The sequence below is a fragment of the Camelina sativa genome, chromosome 19 (assembly GCF_000633955.1).
Source record: "Camelina sativa cultivar DH55 chromosome 19, Cs, whole genome shotgun sequence".
NCBI classification, from domain to species: Eukaryota; Viridiplantae; Streptophyta; class Magnoliopsida; order Brassicales; family Brassicaceae; genus Camelina; species Camelina sativa.
In genome coordinates, this window is record NC_025703.1 from 2,708,116 (window position 1) to 2,728,512 (window position 20,397).

The 20,397-nt window shown below is 35.4% G+C and overlaps 3 protein-coding genes and 1 pseudogene across 3 annotated transcripts in view; all 4 read left to right on the forward strand.

The window, feature by feature from the left end:
• On the forward strand, positions 2,497–4,851 carry LOC104764344 (transcription factor MYB108-like). The gene is made up of 3 exons (XM_010487857.2): positions 2,497–2,802; positions 3,552–3,681; positions 4,027–4,851. Exons 1-3 carry the CDS (start codon positions 2,625–2,627, stop codon positions 4,721–4,723), a joined length of 1,005 nt encoding a protein of 334 aa, XP_010486159.1. The 5' UTR covers positions 2,497–2,624; the 3' UTR covers positions 4,724–4,851.
• LOC104764345 (alkaline/neutral invertase C, mitochondrial) lies at positions 10,919–14,558 on the forward strand. Its single transcript, XM_010487859.2, has 7 exons — positions 10,919–11,023; positions 11,130–11,891; positions 12,690–12,855; positions 13,004–13,215; positions 13,304–13,797; positions 13,877–13,925; positions 14,007–14,558. The coding sequence occupies exons 2-7, from the start codon at positions 11,148–11,150 to the stop codon at positions 14,343–14,345; spliced, it is 2,004 nt and encodes a 667-aa protein (XP_010486161.1). The 5' UTR covers positions 10,919–11,023; positions 11,130–11,147; the 3' UTR covers positions 14,346–14,558.
• Positions 15,394–18,816, forward strand: LOC104764346 (annotated as a pseudogene).
• LOC104767362 (DUF724 domain-containing protein 7-like) overlaps positions 18,980–20,397 on the forward strand; it is a 4,432-nt gene continuing 3,014 nt past the window's right edge. Inside the window, exon 1 of the mRNA XM_010491397.2 lies at positions 18,980–19,873. Coding sequence (XP_010489699.1) covers positions 19,430–19,873 — 444 coding nt within the window. The 5' untranslated portion in view covers positions 18,980–19,429. The remainder of the gene's footprint in view (positions 19,874–20,397) is intronic.

Below are 20,397 nucleotides of genomic sequence, written 5' to 3' on the forward strand. Positions count from 1 at the left end.
CTTCTAAATAAGAAAATAAACACCATAACTTACAGTTTAAGTGGGTTTCAGTATATATCACCGTACATTTCAAATCCATAGTAAGCAGGATCTGATATATAAACCGCTTGTTATGTCTTTTTCAACATTTAGCTTGATAAGCAAAACCAGTTGATATATTACCTAGTTGACAAGTTGATGCATATATTAATTAGTTCGGCGTCGTTTAGTAGTAGGTTAAGTTTACATTATGGTGCACACAAAAGCGTAGTAAATGATGTTTAATTAACTACATCAATTAGTGTAGTTGCTTTGAGCGTGGGGTTTATTAGAGAGTGGTCCTATATTTAGATAATGTCGATTAATCTCATAATTTGTGTATTACGTTATACGTTTGTTGGAATAAGTCATGCTACAGTATATTATAGAAAGAGTTATTCAAACATATTGGTTTCGTTAGCCATTGATACGATCAAATAGATAATTAATACCACAATTTGACAAAAAAGCGAAACGATTAAAAAATAATAATTAGTAAGAAAAACAACGCCTAAAAACAACACCGTTGTAAATATAAATTTATCATAACATTCATGTCAATATATGCTGCATAGTGCATATAAAGATGCATGATTGCATGACGTATAATCTATGATACAGTGATATTAGCTTAGAGATATTATCTAGGGTATATTCTAAATCCTGTGGGCATGCGGAGGTATATGTACATATATGTAAACGTAATGCATATATACATACATGTCAGAAATTCGAGTAGTACTCATCAAAATGAATCGTGGATGAAGGCTTGAGAGCTTTCAAGTTTCAACTACTTAAAGTGAGATTATACCAAAGTTCACTATTATATCTAAGTTAACCATATCAACTTGTCCTTTTGATATTTACAAACTTTGAAAAGAAAAGAAAAATTTTAACCAAAAAAAAAAGACATTATCGAAAGGACGTGTGATACGTAGACATTTCCACTTTTGTCTTCTGATACATACACAACTTAGCCAAATTAAGATAATACACGCACGATATATCAAATTATATATAATAGGTTACTTCAGTTTCAAATAATATTGGTTACCTCTTAAGAACCTTCACTGGAAAAAAAGATCTCTGGTGAAAATCTCTTCACCTCGCATACATAATCTTTCGAACTCTAATTATCTTCAAAAAACATATACAAGTAAGTAGTAACACAATGAAATCTAAACCTACATGGGTCAGTTGAACTATTTTGAAAACAATTATATAAATTTCGGGGCTGTAGAGTGCGTGGTTCTTGTGTAAAATGAATTCGGACTTTTTATGGTCAAATAAGAACTGGAAGAAATAAGGGGGAAGTGGAGAAACTAACAAAGGAAAAGGGGAATATATACATATATTTTTTTACAACTTGTTTGAATAAATTAGAAATCCATAAAAGGAAATAAACATATTGATTATTTGACAACAAAAAATTCAATAGAAATTAGAAAACGGAAACAGAGTTATTTTTACGCACGGAGTGGAAAGTCAGCGGGTCAACTTTTAAAACTCAGTGCTTAATTTTAAGTGCTAAGTGATAATTAACTCTTTGCTAATTATTCCTTTTAACTGATCTTTTATCTGGACGGCATCTTTTTCTACTTATAGACTTCTAGTACTATTAACACTTCATCCGCTTTTAATACTACTGTTTAGACTATTAATAATGTATAGATTTTAATTTAATTTTGCAATGTCTCTTATTTGATGTACGTTTAACTAGTAGTACTCTTTTATTTTGATATAGATGGTATTAACTAAAGACGATGACGACAAAAAGAAAAACTAAAGACGATAGGGTATTTTTTCACCAAACCAAGTAACAAGAGGAAATTAAAAACTCTTTTGGCCTTTACGGGTATGTAGATCTTAGATTAAGGTTTTTATTGAGTTTTATTTTATCAACATGACATGACAGAATAAAATAACATGTTTATTTTCTTTGTTAAAAAAAAATGAAATAACTATAAATTTTTAGCCTTATTTGTTGGCTTAGTCGTAAACATGCATGCAAATAAAAATAAAATTTACTTTTAAGTTTAGTTAAAAAAAAAGGACTCAATGTATTATTTGAAAGATGTGAATTAATCAATCCATAGTGGTTCAATGGTTAAAAAATTATTATGGGTTTGAGGACGTAATAAAATTTGAATACAAAGACTTACCTCCCACAATTAAAGAGAATAATTTTCAGCCAAGTGGACTACCCGCATTCGATTATCCTTCACGAATTTTAAAAGTTAAAGAAATGAAATCTTAAGGAAAAAGAAGCTTAGAAACAGAATTAAGGAGTACAAAGTTATAAAAAATTATAATCAATAAACATATAGTTCCTATATTACGGCTGTCTATTCCCTTCTTCGCACATGTTCCAAATAATTTTAAAAATGAAAAGAAAAATTGAAAACTATCATCTTTTTTTCTTCTATAAAACCCACAACTTCTCTTTTTCTTGTGCATTCAAAACTCATCCTTTCTCTATCTACACATAACACCAAAAAAAAAAAAACAATTCTCTCTCTCTTCGCAAAACCACAAAGAAAAAAAAGTAGAAAGACTCAATCTTTTTGCTGAATAATCTCTCTTGTGGGTCTCTTCTGTGTGTATCTATGGATGACAAAGGAAGAAGCTCAAAGAACAACAACAACAACAACAACAACAACAACAACATGGAAGACGAAATGGACATCAAGAGAGGTCCCTGGACCGCTGAAGAAGATTTTAAGCTCATTAATTACATTGCTACTAATGGAGAAGGTCGATGGAACTCTCTTTCTCGTTGCGCAGGTATGATATTTTTTTTCTTTCATATACAGATATAGTTGTATATATGTATGTTCCACTTCCATGAGCATCTTTTTAAGCATAAAGAGACAAAGAACAAGTCGCATAATATAATAGATTTATTGCTTTTTGTTCAATCCTTTTCATGTTTCAATCACCATGTGTGATTGTGTTTTTTTTCTTTTAAATCGCCCAACCTTTACTATTTTTAAAGATCGTTTTTAGAAAAAATAATAATCCGAAAATGGTTTTTTTCCCTATATATGCATAGATGAAAAGACCCTTCATAGGTATGAATCAAAAAGTGCAAACCTCTCATGTTTTCTCTTTCTCGTCTTCTTCGTATTTCTAAAAATAATTTTCATACGAATAAATAAAGTATCCATGATGTGAGTGAGAGATATTCTAGTAATGGATTCAATTATTAACCATCTCAAATTTGAATAAAATATCCAATTTTGGTTATTCAATGGGTGAAAATAAAAGAAGAACTAATGCGAATTAATGATCATCATCTATAAGGGAAGAGCACTAACTCAATGGGAGAAAGCTTGCTGAAGAAAAAGACCCTTTAGGACAATTTGCATCATAATATATACGGTTCATTCGTTGCGGGGGAATTTATAGATATAACTTTACCGAAAATGAAACAATTATTATAATGAGTTTCTTCCGTATAAAATCATCATACTATACGTAGAGATGACCGACCGGTAAATTAATCATCATATGTACTTTTACCAATGAAACAGGACTCCAACGCACCGGTAAAAGCTGTAGACTGCGGTGGTTAAACTATCTTCGCCCTGATGTCCGCCGTGGAAACATTACACTCGAAGAACAACTCTTGATCCTCGAACTTCATTCCCGTTGGGGCAATAGGTATGTTTCACAAAAGAATAAATCAGAATATATATCCTCTATTAATATAAAATCTTCTTCCAAATAATATTATACAATTGTTTCTTTATACTAGTTGATGAATTTTATATAAATGGATTGAATCTTTTTTTTTTTAAAACATATAATTTTGCATCAGAACTATAATAGGGGGAAATATCAAATCATGTCGATGTTGATGGATAAAAGACACCACATATACATATATGATACTGAGATATCCAAAGCATTAATAATAATGTCATTGACGACCAGAAAATAAGAATTTGATTATCACTATGATTTGTTTAGAACCGTTAATTTAATCTTTGTTATGTTGATGAATAGATGGTCAAAAATCGCACAATACTTACAGGGAAGAACGGACAACGAGATCAAAAACTACTGGAGAACACGGGTGCAAAAACATGCAAGACAGCTGAAATGTGATGTGAACAGCCAACAATTCAAAGACACAATGAAGTACTTATGGATGCCTCGGCTAGTCGAGAGGATCCAATCCGCCTCGGCCTCAGCCACAGCAACAGCCGCAGCCACCACCACAACCACCAACACCACGGGATCAGCCGGCACGTCATCTTGCATGACAACCTCTAACAATCAATTCATGAATTATGACTACAACAACAACAACATGGGACAACAGTTTGGTGTAATAAGCAACAACGATTACATCACGCCGGAAAATTCCAGCGTGGCAGTCTCTCCGGTATCAGACTTGACGGAGTACTACAGCGCTCCAAACCCGAACCCGGAATACTACTCGGGTCAAATGGGGAATAGTTATTATCCGGATCAGAATATGGTGGGTCCACAGTTATTACCGGAGAATTATTTCGATTACAGTGGATTGTTGGACGAAGATCTAACGGCTATGCAAGAGCAAAGTAACCTCAACTGGTTCGAAAACATTAATGGCGCTGCTTCCTCTTCAGACAGTTTATGGAACATTGGAGAAAGTGATGAAGACTTCTGGTTCCTACAGCAGCAGCAACAACAGCTCAACAATAATGGTAGCTTCTGATCAGAGCCGGCTCTAAGATTTTAAGGGCCTCAATCAAAAAAAAAAAAGCTGTTTTGTTTTGACAAAAAAAAGAGCTGTTGTAAATATTGAAAAGAACAAAAGATAAGCAAATTATTATTTAAAGATAAGAACAAAAAAAAATTGTTACCATCGTGAGTCGAACCTAGGTTAGCATACACACACTAAGCAAAGACTAATACCACTACACTACATATATTTTCTGACGAAAAGGCCGAAATTTAACTGTTAAAAACAAGGCCACAATCACATGCTTCATGAGCTTGGCCTTTAGGCCGGCTCTGCTTCTGATGAATATAGAAGAAATGATTAGAAATCGTTTTAAGTTAATTAATTATACACTAAAGTATACGTGTGAAAGGAATTGTTGTAAGGGGAATAATTAAAAGACAAAGAATGTGTTCACGATAGTATTATATTAGGATATATGAGATCAGCTTTTTTATTCCAAGCTTAATCATATATATCATGGCGTTTTAACAAAGCGCTAAATTTGATTGGTTTTGGTTTGGGTTTTGTTTCGTTTATTGGGGACTGTAATGATATTTTGTGGATAATTCATATGAAAATAATATATGATTTAATGATAAGAAAAAATATAACTCATTCGTCGGTGGGAGATAGTATATACAATAGACATAAATAATTTGATCCTGTTTTCACACTATAGATTGAGTGATTTCCTCAATGGAAGCATAATATTTAACGTTATTCGTTTTATTATTAATATTCTAACGACGAAGCTCACAATTGGTTCCACCATGTTTAATATTTAACCCAAGATATGACACAAACAAACAAAACAAAGACATCATAAAATATTTTTTAAAAGATATATAAATAATGACTTTGGTACTATAGAAAACGGATAACCCAAGAAATACCACTTTTTAGGAACTATGTCTATAGAGCATGTATATGGAAAATAAAATGAACTAGTGTGTGTGTGTGAGTGTGAAAGCCTTTCTTTGGGTTCAAAAGAAGACATAAAAAAAAATGATTGTCATATTCGAAAGCCACGTGGCAAAATTTGGTTGGTTTTAATCTTGGCTTTGAGTTTAAGGTGGCCATTAAGGGGTTTATTCATTGAAAAGTTAATTGTTCGATAAAATATATGTTAAGTGATGATAACCCACCACTTAATATGTCCAAAAACCTTAGTTAATTATTGATAACGCATTATTGTACGGACCGTTACACCATTATCTAGACAAAACCGTGTACTCGGCACCACGTCAGCAACACTATGTTTTTCTATGTACAACCTCCCCTTCTCTGTTCTCACCCAGTTCTGTTAAAAAGAAACTCTTACAGTTTAGAAAAAAAATAACACCAGGATCCCAATATGAGTGGCATGGTCTAGTTTTAGAGCCTGAATCATAAAAAAATGAGAAGATTACTTTCCGAAGATAAAATGTTGGAATGTTATTGGAGCATATAAAAAGAAAAGAAAAAGGCTAGCTAGTTTAGCTATCAGTTATAAGCCACGCATGATACCTAATTAGTTTTAGTTGTGTATAGTTATAAAAATAATTATGGATTTTGTTATACATATATGGCTTTTAAGCTTGGGTATCTATTATTGCAGTAAATATATATATATATATATATGTATACATGTTTTTCTAATTGGATACAAAGCTTTATTTGTCTGTTATTTTTCTTTTCGCAATCCATACATAATTGAAAAGCCGTCAAGAAAACTGTAGCGGAAGTCGTTTTCTTTCAGTATACCCCAACTTGATCATTTAAGCAATAATACTGCTTAATTTCCTCGTTTTTTCTCATCGAGTAGAGCCTCCTCCAAGCTTTGCATATATAACATAAGATATATATATATGCCCGCACATCTAATGGGATTGGCACGTGACAGAGAAGATAAAAAGGCACGTGCTTAAATAGTGAATGTGAGGGAAGACTTAAAGAGATGGCGGCGGTTGAGAAAAATGAAAAGATCATTCATAGGCAGTGTGGCCAGCAAGCAAGCAGCCGACGCCTAAAAGCCATCTCAAGACCGAGAGTGGTCCCAAAATCTGAACAACTCTTTCCTCAGCAATATCTTTGATTTGGAACTTAATTCAAATTCAGTCCAAGATTGACAATATATACATTGATCCTACCAAGAATTTTCTGATCCGTTACCTCATCTAAAAGCAAGTAGTTTTACGGAGAAGCACTTGTTGATTTTACTAAATGCTAATTAGACTACCACTTTACATTTGGCAACGAAATGTTTACGTCAGTTTTTTTCTTTCTTTCTTTTTTCTCAAACACGTCAGTTTTTTTTTTCTCTCTCTCAAAACTTCGAAAAATCAAGTTCGATCCGTCCTTGATAAAGTTTAGGTCATGTGAACTTTTTCCTTTTTCAACATATATCTAGTGTAAATAAATAATCAACTTATAAATGTTTATTACATTCAGTTGGTTTAAATTCAAAATTCGTACTTATATATGCCAAAAACGAGACTCAATCTAATCAGATTCAGGTACATGTTAAGAGTGTTTCATTGAAAGTGAGAGGAGTTTTTCATTTCAATATATATTAAAAATATTTTAAAAATCCAAATATCCAATATATAAGTGTTTCTACTAGCTAATGGGTTATTAAACTTGAATTAGACGATGCAATGCATGTACGTATAAATGCGCATAGTTATGATCTATGTATATATGGATAGATTAAGATTGGATGGAAAAACCTATTCATCGAAAGCCTCTTGAACTAGTGGCTGACTTTTTTTCTCTGGTCGCTGTTGCGAACTTTATGATAATTTACTCGTAAATACAGAACATTAAACTCAGCAATATTATGTAAAATATATGCAACTCAAAAAATAATAATAATCATTGACGGTGTAAGATGAATTTCTTCTCTATTCTCACGTAGAAATGTAATTTCTTACATTAAAAAAAAAACTCTTCAAAAATCAAACTTGCGGTATCAATCAACGTTTATTCGGAAAAGACAGAACAGATAGAAAAACAGAAAACAGATTCAGATACATGGGATGGGACTAAGCGTGCGCCACATGGCATCCGATGATTCGATGAGGTGGATAATATTCCATTCTTGGGGAAGAAGAGGAAGAGACCAATATAGTCATTTGAATGGTCAAGGTCAACGCCTCCAGAGACTTACACGTCGGCGTCAACGTGTCTTTCCTTTGGGTCCAAACCTTTTCCTTTTGCATATATACATTAACAATACCATATCTTAATCCGAAAACTGCGAAGTACATTGTATTTGGAAAAAATTTCACTTTCTTTTTCGTCTTTAATTTCTACATAGAAGAATATGCTAATGGTATTTTGAAGTATATATGACAATAATATACGAATGAATAGGATACAAATGTAAAATCTTACGGGGCTTAATATTTCTTGATTCATTCAATTTTTATATACTAACGCATCCAGAATCAGAATATAGATAGTGTGGAAAAGCAATATCTATCTATTGTGGGTTAATTAATGATTTAAATATACATACATGCATGCATGCATGAATATAAATGAATATTAATTTCGATGTAGTTTTTGTGTATGGGGATCATTTGTTCCGATCGTTATGGGGAAGAAACAATAAATTGTTATGGAGATAAGTTGTACATTTTAACCCCAAGAGAAAAGAAAATATACTACTATTAGATAGTTTCTTATTATTATATAGTCATATTTAGGAAATCGGTAACTTTAGTTTTATGCCAAAAATGAGATATTATTATAATTTAAAGGAAGCAATTAATTAATGGTTCATTCCAATATTCCATGCATGTAATCACAATTTATTGAAAGATCAAAGTTATTCGTAAAAGTTAAGTTTTATGACATTATTTAAGAAATAATAATAAACCATACTATAAACTTTAGTCTTATTAATCAATTGCTTTAACTTTGATCTGTTCGTTTCTTTTTTTCTTTTTATAGAAACAAAGCATTTTAATGCCACAAAAGTCTATAAGCACTTGCGAAAAAACCATGCTAATCACGTGATAACACTGAAAAAAAAAATTAATGCTTTATCAGAGAATCCATAACACTGAATCGAAACGCAACCCCAAATATTAATCAAATTAACGAATACCCAAATCGTGTAATTGATACGACACATCACACATGAATATTCGGTTTAATTGAAACTTCATATTATTGCTAATCTAAGAAAGATATTGATTTTTCGGTTTCCGTCGTAAGTAGATAGATACCTGCCTTGAAATTTGCCATACCTTAGCAACCACTTGTTTGTTTTGTTTGTTTGTCTGTCTTTTGTGGTTATCTTTAGTTTCTTAATAAAAATGTTGATTCATATCAAACATTTTCGTTTAAATATCAAAATTTTAAGTAATTTCAATATTCTGTTAGTTATTACTCTCTCTGTTTCATAATATAGAATGTTTAGAGAAGTATTTTTATTTCATAATATATGATGTTTATAAATTTCTATGCAACTTTTACATTAAATTTATATTTTATATTATGCAGACTTGTTTATAATTGGTTAAACTTTTTAAAAATAACTATTTCTTAATATGCGTGTTTTCACTAAAACATCCTATATTTTGAAACGGAGGGAGTATTAAATATGTACGGATTTTAGTGTTGTGAGATTTAATTATAATTACTGTGATGCCTTATGCTTATAGCGTAAGTATTGAGAAGATCCATGGTGTTAGCCGTTAGGACGTGTATGTAAATTCAAGGATGTAACATACATATTTAAACTTTCTTGTAGATTAAGATTAATCTATGTTTCCAGACTACATGAGTACGTATATATAATTTTATAGATAATTAAACTTTCATTTACATAGTATTAGTTGCGAGTTTGTGAACATATCTTTTTTTTTTGAACAACCGTGAAGATATCTAAACCACTATGTGGATAAGACCGTATAAGCTAAAAAATAGATCAAGAAGATAAACTGAAAAGCACGTTATATAATGACATGATCCTATCCCTTTCTAGGTTATTCAAAAGCAAACGTTTAGTATTAAACCCACATGCTTCAATCCTCGTGGTTAGGCATCTAATATGAACACTAACATAGATATTCTAACAATTTTGCAAATTTAACTTCTCCATTTTTCTTGCTTCCACCAAGTAATATACAGATAAGTCCAAAACAAAGTATAAAAAGTAATATTTTTTTTATGTATACACTGATTATACATATTACTAAATTTGCTTGTCCGAATTGAACTTTCCAAAAAAAGTATGATAGCAATATTGATCTTGTAGAAGTCTAAACTCCCCACTTTCGGATGAATGCATTTGAATTATCAACTTGGAAAAGAGGATTTACTTAGATTTATCGATATTAGTCATTTCAAAAAAAGAAAAAAGAAAAGAAGAAACATTTCTGTAGTATGGGCTGTAAGGGTGGAAGTGGAGATTGTCTGATAATTTTTATAAGCCGATATGTGGGCTTATTTAAGTCTATACACTTTTCACTTTATAATATAGAGAAATTAGTACATGGAAAAAGCATCAGAAGAACCCATTTAATTGTTTGACAAACAACTGCTAATTCATTAAGCTTCTACTAATGAAAGCATAAATGGGCCACAGATATTTTGGTCCAATGGGCTAAGAGGCCTGAATCCTTTTAATGCGTTTATATAACACGCGCTAAACCATAGCCTGTGGGTGACGTTTATGTCAATCGTGACAAAAAATAGCAAAGATTCATTTGCTTGAACGCCACAGACAAATTGCAAACCGAAACTGACCGCGGCGACGCGCTTGCATTAAAAATAAATATCTCAGACAACAAAATACTTTTCATTTTATATCTGACTAATAAAATTACGCCACGTAATGCACCGGTTTTGGCTTATAAGGGTAGTTCCGTAAATAGAACCGCGGCAAGGGGACAATAAGGTTATCGTCATGTATTTCTCCACATTTTTTTATTCAACGAAGAATCCATGTGGGCTCTACCACCGGCCCATCTGATCCAAACAGATACAGAGAACAATATTGTCAAATGTCGTTTATACCCCTATCCAGAAGATAAAAATACAGATAACTTAGCTAGCAAACGAGACACGTAAAATAAGCTTATTTTCGTAATTTTAAAAGATAACTGAATACTAAAAAACACATAAAGTGCACGCGCGTCAACATGTTCATGTAGTTTTACAATTTTGTCCACAGAGCTTTTTTTTTAAAGCAGCAACCTTTTTTAGAAACGGACTCAGATTTGATCATCTTCACCAAACCATTCGGACAACAAATATCTTGTATTCATTCCTCATTCTTTGATCGTCTTCTCTTCCCCTGTAAGTATATCCGATCTAAGTATTTGTTTATTTTTATTTTAACTCAAATTAGTTCAGACATTCTCCAATTCCTACGATCGGGTTCTTTTGTGTTTCGTCGATCAAGAAGCTGTAATTGGAGAGAATGAACAGTAGGAGCTGTATCTGTGTCTCAGCGATGAAACCCTGTTGTAGATTTCTGATTAGTTTTAAAAGTTCTTCGCTTTTCGGGTTTTCTCCACCGAACTCGGGCAGATTGATCAATTCGTCGAAGCTACACTGTACAAAGATTGGTTCCAGAAGTATTAGATCTGGTATTCATTGCCGTCGGAATGCTTTTTCTGATTCCGATTCCATTATTTTGGGAGGAGGATCTAGAGTTTTAAAAGCTAGAGGTAGTAGTAGTAGTAGTAGAGGAAGAGGCTGCCGCAGGGGTGTATTATTAATTCCCCGTGTAGCTTCAGATTTTAGGAACCATTCGAGTTCGTCTTTAGATTCTCATGTAAATGATAAGAGCTTCGAGCGTATGTTTGTGAAGCCACTGGTTTTCAAGGATGTGGAGAAATCTGAAGAGATATTTAATAAGGAAAGTGGTAATGGAGGAGGAAAAGATGCTAATTTTGGAAATGTGGGCGTAAGAAGGGAGACAGAACGTGGTTCGAGTCAGACTGAGGTTGAGAAGGAGGCGTGGAAGCTGCTTCGCGGTGCCGTGGTGAATTACTGCGGTTTCCCGGTGGGGACTGTAGCGGCTAATGATCCAGGGGATAAGCAGACTTTGAACTATGATCAGGTGTTTATTCGAGATTTTGTTCCTTCGGCGTATGCTTTCTTGCTTGATGGAGAAGGGGAGATTGTAAGAAACTTTCTCCTTCATACATTGCAGTTGCAGGTAACATTTTCCTGAACTTTTTTTGATTGAAATGTTTGCTCTTGAGCTATCATCTGATTGCTTCTGCATTCTTTCCAATACAACCGGTTTTAGACTGTCTATAAATCAACGATTTAAGAGATTGGAATCTGTTTCAGTTGGTTGGTCTTTAATACACGCTCCGTTTGCTATGTAAATGTTCGGTTTTTGGAGCAGTGATGTTTGGCTTGATTCTTTCAAAATAGTCTTACTTTTTCTTGGTTGCATGCACGCTCATTATTTGCCAATGGAATTTGATTTCTCATTCTAGGGAAGTTTAGCGGATTTTGAAAATGGGAAATGTATCTAGTTTGTTTACTGATTTATCTTGCCTAATGGAGAAAGGCAAGATCCAACGTTGCAGTTTCAGGTATGTCTTCTTATGTTTAAATTTGTTTAGTCCCGAAATGTCTTATTGCGTTTTTTTAATGATACTGTGATATTCTTTAAGACGCCACCAAGTTTCTGCCTGTTTGATTGCACTCTTAGAAAAAATGTTTTTATTTGTTCAGATCTCCCATACATTTGAAACCTTATTTGATTAAATTAGTGTTAAATCGTCTTCTTAAGATTCTTTTCTATTAAATACGGCTTTGATGAATTAGCTTTGGTCTAAAGATTTGCATTTCCTTGCCTGCTACACAGTTTCTGGTTCCTAGAAAGGTGTTTTGCCTTTTATTCGGTTGACTTCAGTTCTTGTGAATGTAATTATAAGGCATTTGATATATGAATCTACACCGAAGTTTATTAGTTGAGCTTTGTGTTCTTTGGTTGTTGTAGAGCTGGGAGAAAACAGTGGACTGTCACAGCCCTGGCCCAGGGCTAATGCCGGCGAGTTTTAAAGTGAAATCTGCGCCACTTGAGGGAAATGATGGTTCATTTGAGGACTTTTTAGATCCAGATTTTGGTGGATCTGCTATTGGACGTGTTAGCCCTGTTGACTCTGGTAACTCCTATGCTTTTGACATTTTTTGCTTATCATGGAGAAACAAACACTAGACAGTCCAGCAACTAAATCTTTTTTCTTTTCTTTTTAAAGTTGTGAATCTTTGATATTAGTGCAATGATTGTAATCTTTCTTAAATCTGCTATAGGTTTGTGGTGGATTATATTGTTGAGAGCTTATGGAAAGCTCACTGGTGACTACACTTTGCAAGAGAGAATTGATGTTCAAACAGGGATCAAGTTGATACTTAAGCTATGTCTAGCCGACGGTTTTGACATGTTCCCGACTCTTCTTGTCACTGACGGCTCATGTATGATTGATCGAAGAATGGGCATTCATGGGCATCCACTTGAAATCCAAGTAAAGTGACTGACTGATCATATATGATTGATGGAAATGGAGCTTTTAATAACTGATAATTAACAGTCTATCATTTTTTCATTCCCAGGCATTATTCTACTCTGCTCTCCGTTGTGCTCGAGAGATGCTTATTGTGAATGATGGAACCAAGAACTTAGTTGCTGCTGTCAACAATCGCCTAAGTGCTTTATCATTCCATATTAGAGAGTACTATTGGGTCGATATCAAGAAAATCAACGAGATATATCGTTACAACACTGAGGAGTATTCAGCAGATGCAACCAACAAGTTCAACATATATCCAGATCAGATCCCTACTTGGCTTGTCGACTGGATTCCTGATAAAGGTGGTTACTTCATAGGAAATCTCCAGCCTGCCCACATGGATTTCAGATTCTTCACACTTGGAAACCTTTGGGCCGTTATTTCATCTCTGGGAAGTCAGGAACAGAATGAAGGAGTCATGACATTAATTGAAGAGAAGTGGGATGATCTTGTTGCTAACATGCCTCTCAAGATCTGTTTTCCGGCTTTAGAGAAAGAAGAATGGCGAATAATCACAGGCTCTGATCCAAAGAACACGTGAGTACCTTCAAAATTCTATTTCGTTTTTGTTCTTTGGGAATTTTACTGATCTTTGGTTTCATATTTGTCATTCCAGGCCTTGGTCATATCACAATGGCGGATCCTGGCCAACCCTCCTCTGGCAGGTACAAACAAACAAGCAAACATGCATCATTTAGCTGTGTTTTCAGATTGAAGAAACTCTAAGAATGCATGGATTTTTGTAGTTTACATTGGCTTGTATCAAGATGGGTAAGCTAGAACTGGCGAAGAAAGCAGTTGCTGTTGCAGAGAAAAGGCTCAAGGAAGATGAGTGGCCTGAGTATTATGACACGAAAAGCGGGAGATTCGTGGGGAAACAATCAAGGCTGTATCAGACCTGGACCATTGCTGGCTTCTTGGCTTCTAAAAAACTCATAGAACAACCTGAGAAAGCATCACTCTTGTTCTGGGAAGAGGACTATCAGCTGCTGGAGACCTGTGTCTGTGGCCTGAGTAAAAGCAGGGGACGGAAGAACAAGTGTTCGCGTTTCACACCTCCAAGATCATTGTTTCCTGAAACCTAACTTGACTCTTTTGTCTTGAAAGCTCCATATTTCAAGTTTTCAACATGTGATCAGAACTCATAAACAAACTACGCTAGTACGTTCATAAGTTAGACACGCTTATATATTTACTGATGTAAATATAATTATAAATTAATTATGTACGACTCAGGAAGAAGTAACAAGGGTTATATATATACCTAAATATAATTATATATACACTTGATTGAAACATGTATAAGTAAAGGAATATATGTTTTTGTTACCCGGATTCCTATTTCGCTAATTAATTTTAATGATTTGGATATATATATAACACTAAAATCACATTAAAGTTATATCAGTTAGCGTTCTGGCAATCACGGAATGTTCATCGAAATGGTGCGAGCAGTGGAAGATGACGTCCCATGATGTCAAGGTGCTAGGTCCTTCTGCATGAAACCAATTTGCTTCAAGTAGTACGGAAATCTAGTAAATGTAATGGGCTAATGGCAAGGAAAAAGTAAGGGCTTCAGGCTTACTTTCGTCATGCGTGAAACATATACATAAGTAACATAAAAGGTGGGTGAGTTTAATAAGCACAAGAACAGAAGGCCATATTTGATGATCATTATTTTATTTTACTAACATTATGTGATATTTACAAAACCAAAACCTAAATTTTCCAGCTAGTAGGAAGAAAAGACCTTTTTCTAATTAGGGCGAATCAACAGTTTTTATCTGTCAGCCGAAAATGTAAAAATTGAAGAAAAAAAGGAAACTAGTACTGTAGAGTTTGTTTCCTTTACTGTCAAAAGAGTGAGACTAGAGAAAAAAGCCATTGTACATTTTGCGTGGCTGAGGAAGAAGATAAGAAACTCCAAGTGGATCACTCACCATAATACACATACCACTCAGAGACAAAATCCATCCGACTTCGGACAACAATCACAAGTAAACAATTTACAACCACAAGTTATCATCACATGTCAAGTTGGAACTTGGAAGGTATTAATCCTTAATCCAAATATCCAATTGGAGACTGACTATATATAGCTTTCAATAAATTAGGACTTAGCAATTGATCATGTTATTATATGAGACTACTTAAGTGAAAAGATAAGGTTTAAAGTGGAAAGACCTGACAATACGAGTAGAGAGATACAAAGAGACGTACACGGACTGTGGAGCTAAGCCACCCACACGAAACGATAAGGTAGAGCGAGCAGCAAAGTGATCACCACCACTACCAACCACTTTCACGTCACGCCGTTTCAATGGGCCTTTAATGGGCTCTCCTTTTTCATAAACCCGTTTTGTTTTTTCTTTCTACGCGCCGGTACAAACCATAAAAAAAGTTCCGGTCGTCAATTTCACCATCGGGCGACGATTATGGAATTAGTCGCATTGCTCATAAAGGTCGCCGGTCTTTTGGCCACTATCACCGTCGGAGCCAACGCATACTCCTACTCTCGTTTCCGTCGCCAGAGCCTCTCTAAGTTTCGCTCTCCAATCGACGAATCTAAAGAAGTTCTCGCCGATTTCAATTCCATTGGTAAGAAGCGAAGCAGCTCTTGAAATGTGTTCTTCCTTTTGGTTAAACGATTTTTTTGGATTCAGAATTAATCTCTCCTCTACGTTTTTATCAGTTTTATGTAGAAATTGAAATCAAATTTTTGTGATGGAATTGCTTTTTTAACATGTTTGTATGTTTTCAGAACACAAGGAAGGCAAATTCTTCTTTGGGTTGGCTACTGCTCCTGCTCATGCTGAGGACGATCTTGATGATGCTTGGCTCCAGTTTGCAAAAGAAACACCATGTTCAGAAGCAGATGCAGAGGTCACTGATAAAAAAGCTAAGAGGAAGAAAGTTAAGCTTGCTGTGGGAGCTATAACCAAAGGGTTGGCGAAGAACACACATGGGAAAGAAGATAAGTCTGCAGCTGATAAGCCACCCGTTAAAAATGTTGCTGCGTGGCATAATGCTCCCCATGCGTGAGATTTCTAACATTAGTTTCACCAAGATAGTTAAATGCATGTGTATTAGTAAACATTAGTTTTGATAGCTCAATTCTGGATTTTTTTCTCAAATTTTGTTTCAGGGAGGAAAGGCTTAAATTTTGGTCAGATCCTGACAAAGAAGTGAAGCTAGCCAAAGATACTGGCGTTACTGTCTTTAGAATGGGAATCGATTGGTCTAGGATCATGCCAGTAGAGCCTACCAAAGGAATTAAGGAAGCAGTGAGTCTAGCATACATAAACCTTGTCTCTGGATATGCTTCTTGTAGAGAACGCACCTCACCTTTTATGCTTTGTAGGTTAACTATGAGGCCCTTGAACACTACAAATGGATACTTGGTAGAGTTCGTTCGAATGGAATGAAGGTGATGCTAACCTTGTTTCATCATTCATTGCCACCTTGGGCTGCTGATTATGGTGGCTGGAAAATAGAGAAGACAGTTGACTACTTTATGGAATTTACCAGGTGTCTGTCTCTTTAAATGAACTTTATTTATGGAAATTATGTAGGTCTTAATCATCTTTCTATAACATTCCAGGCTTGTAGTGGATTCCATGTACGATTTGGTAGACTCTTGGGTGACATTTAATGAACCACATGTCTTCACCATGCTTACCTACATGTGTGGATCTTGGCCCGGTAATAACCCTGATTTTCTGGAGATAGCTACATCTACTCTTCCTATGGGTGTATTTCATCGAGCCTTACACTGGATGGCTGTTGCTCACTCAAAGGCCTATGACTACATCCACGGGAAATTGTTAGTTTTCCTCCTTTTTTCTTAAAAAAATACCATAGAAATTTCTCTCACTAGCACATCTTAATAGCTTCCAACTCTTATTTTGCAGTTCTTTGAAAAACCCTTTGGTAGGGGTTGCACACCATGTCTCCTTTATGCGACCATAAGGACTCTTTGATATCGGGGCCGTTACTATTACAAATTCGCTCACTATGTTTCCATATATCGATAGCATTTGTGAGAAGTTGGATTTCATAGGCATCAACTATTACGGACAGGTAAGAGAGCTAAGAGTTCAAATTGCTTTTAGGTCTCAAATTTGGATCAATAATATTGCTTTCTCTCGAATAAGTATGTTGGAATCTGACCCCGAGAAATCAGGAAGCAGTGTGTGGTGCTGGACTAAAGCTTGTAGAGACTGATGAATACAGTGAATCTGGAAGAGGGGTATATCCTGATGGTCTCTACCGCGTGTTGTTGATGTTCCACGAGAGATACAAACATCTGAAAGTTCCTTTCATCATCACAGAAAATGGCGTGTCTGATGAGACAGATGTGATTCGACGACCTTACCTGATCGAGCATCTCCTTGCCCTTTATGCTGCAATGCTTAAGGTTTTTGTCCCTGAAACACGCTGAATCATCCAAACGTGATTAACTTCTAAATATTGATATTTGGTAGTGTTGTTGTGACTGGCTGGCCCCGCCCATTTTGAGCCTGACCTGTTATGAGCTTATCTAAGCTTTAAAATCCTACCATGATTTCGGCTCGGCTCACAGGCCAGCCTGGCAACCATTACGAAAAATAGTGGGTACCTGGCTCGCACGTGACGGGCTTAGACTCAAAATGGGTCACGCTTTGGGTCCGCCATAACAACCCTAGATATTGGCATATCTCTCACTGTGTTTGTGGCTTTCACGACAGGGTGTCCCTGTGCTTGGTTACATATTCTGGACTATTTCCGACAACTGGGAATGGGCTGATGGATATGGTCCAAAATTTGGACTTGTTGCGGTTGACCGATCCCATAATCTTGCTCGAACCCTTCGGTCGTCATACCATCTCTTTTCCAAGGTATATCATTATAATCCCTTGTGGTTTCCACTACACTTGAGATCACCGGATTGCTGTTCTTCTTAAATGGCTTTTGTGTTTTCTCTTTCCTTTCCTGCCCTCCAGATAGTTAAAAGCGGAAAAGTCACTCGTAAAGACCGGTCTCTTGCATGGAACGAACTCCAGAAAGCTGCCAAAGCAGGAAAACTACGGCCATTCTATCGAGCCGTTGATAATCATGGTCTTATGTACGCAGGTTGGTTACAGCATCCACCTTACGTTTATCAGTTTTTCCAACTTTTACTGTATAATCTTATTTCCGAGGCTGTGTTTGTTTATAAGATGGTCTCGACAAGCCTCAGTGGAGACCTATTGTTGACCGTGATTGGCGGTTTGGTCACTACCAAGTGGATGGTCTTCAAGACCCGTTGAGTCGCGTGGCTCGAACCCTTCTCATATGGCCACTTATCATGAAAAAGAGGATAAGAAAAGTGAAGATCAAGCACACTGAAGATGCTGGGCTCATTCTACATCCCGCTTTAGCCTCACCCTTTGACTAGAGAAAGAGAGTAGGTAAAACCCGAGTGTAAAAAAAACTCGTTTCCCTGTACGATTTGCCAAACCTTTGGCGCAATTAGAGACGATTCACCATCTTGTTGTTAATGTTTAAATAAAGGCAAAACGGCACGATGTTCAAACGTTTGCCTACGGATGAGGCGCTGTTTTCACCTACGCGTCGGTTCGACCAATGATTAGCAAGACTGTCCGGTTATTATGCTTAGCCTCATTCCTTACTCGGGATAAAAACGGCAAGTATTCAGTTACAGAAAGAGGGAAACTGCACGACTTTCCTTGTTAATAACTATAGGATGGTGTGGGCTAGGCCGGCCCATTTTAATTTTAACTGTCCGTGAATGTTTTACTCGAAGACTTGAACTCCACGCTAGTCACAGAGATCAATTCAACGGTTTCTACTTTTGACACGTGAGGAAAAACACACACAAACACCTCCTCTCCGCGTTGTGTCTAAAGTAAATAAAAAAACAGCAGGACGTTGTATTACATAAATTAGAAACGAGGTGTTGTTTTGGAGTTTTCCTTTTTTTTTTCCGTTGACCAATCTTGACCAGCCAGACTCCCCATAAAATAAGCGTGTTCGTGTTGCCACGGTCTCTTTCTCTATCGCTGCCCTCAGTCACTCTGTTCTCTTCTATTCTCTTCTCTGATTTGCTTCTCTGTAAAAGCAAGGTCTCTAGAAACTTCATCTTCATTCAGTAATTCTCTCGTTCGTTTGCATCAAAAATTGATTACTGATGATGACGAGCGATGGATTCTGGCGCGGCGGCGACCGAGTTGAGGTGGAACGACTCGTTTCCGGCGCGACGGCGTACTTCCCGGCGACTGTGGTCAGCGCGCCTTCGGTGAGAAAGAATCACGTTTTGGTGGAGCACGAAGCCCTAATGGTTGGAGGTTCCGTACGTATGAAGGAGTACGTTATTCCCACGCGCCTTCGCCCATCTCCGCCGCGTGAGCTAAATCGACGGTTCAAAGCTGAAGATGAGGTTGACGTCTTCAGAGACACCGAAGGTTGCTGGGTTAGAGGCAATGTCACGACCGTACTTGGTGATTCAAGGTACATTGTGGAGTTTAAAGGGGGAAATCGTCCAGAGATAGAGGTTGGTCAGCTCGATTTGAGGCTCCACCGTGAGTGGCAAGATGGTTCGTGGGTTCCCTCTCTTTCTCAACAGGTAAAAATTTATCTGCTTTTGAATTGAATTTATTAGGGTTTCAAGTATGACGCAGATTTAGAATCAAATTTAGGACTGAGGTGATGACTAATATGTTAATTACAGTAAACCTCTATAAATTAATAATGTTGGGACCAAGACATTTTATTAATTTATAGTGATACTAATTTATAGATATATTTTTAATTGTTTATTTTTTTTAAATTACGAATTGGAACAATTATAGCAAAATAAGATTAAACTTTCAGATGTTATAAATTTTATGGTTTAGGAATTGAACTTGTAATATTTATAAAGCATTATTGACAATAAATTACAAATACTATAAACAAATTGACTTATACACATGACATACATAAATTCAAATTTATGAATAATAATAATATTAATTCTCATATTTTAATAATCTGTCTAATTATCAAATTGTAAATGATGCATATCTAAAAATTAAAACTTTAAAATTTAATTATTTGTATGACATGTTATAAAATATTTTAGAGATATCATTATAGTTTGAAAATACAACATTACAA

What these genes read in the sequence shown, in the direction of transcription:
- LOC104764344 (XM_010487857.2), top strand. Translation starts at nt 2,625, where the DNA reads ATGGATGACAAAGGAAGAAGCTCAAAGAACAACAACAACAACAACAAC. An exon ending in CTCTCTTTCTCGTTGCGCAG is followed by an intron (nt 2,803 to 3,551) that starts GTATGATATTTT and finishes CCAATGAAACAG; the next exon opens with GACTCCAACGCACCGGTAAA. An exon ending in CATTCCCGTTGGGGCAATAG is followed by an intron (nt 3,682 to 4,026) that starts GTATGTTTCACA and finishes GTTGATGAATAG; the next exon opens with ATGGTCAAAAATCGCACAAT.
- LOC104764345 (XM_010487859.2), top strand. Translation starts at nt 11,148, where the DNA reads ATGAACAGTAGGAGCTGTATCTGTGTCTCAGCGATGAAACCCTGTTGT. An exon ending in TTCATACATTGCAGTTGCAG is followed by an intron (nt 11,892 to 12,689) that starts GTAACATTTTCC and finishes TGGTTGTTGTAG; the next exon opens with AGCTGGGAGAAAACAGTGGA. An exon ending in GGCCAACCCTCCTCTGGCAG is followed by an intron (nt 13,926 to 14,006) that starts GTACAAACAAAC and finishes GGATTTTTGTAG; the next exon opens with TTTACATTGGCTTGTATCAA.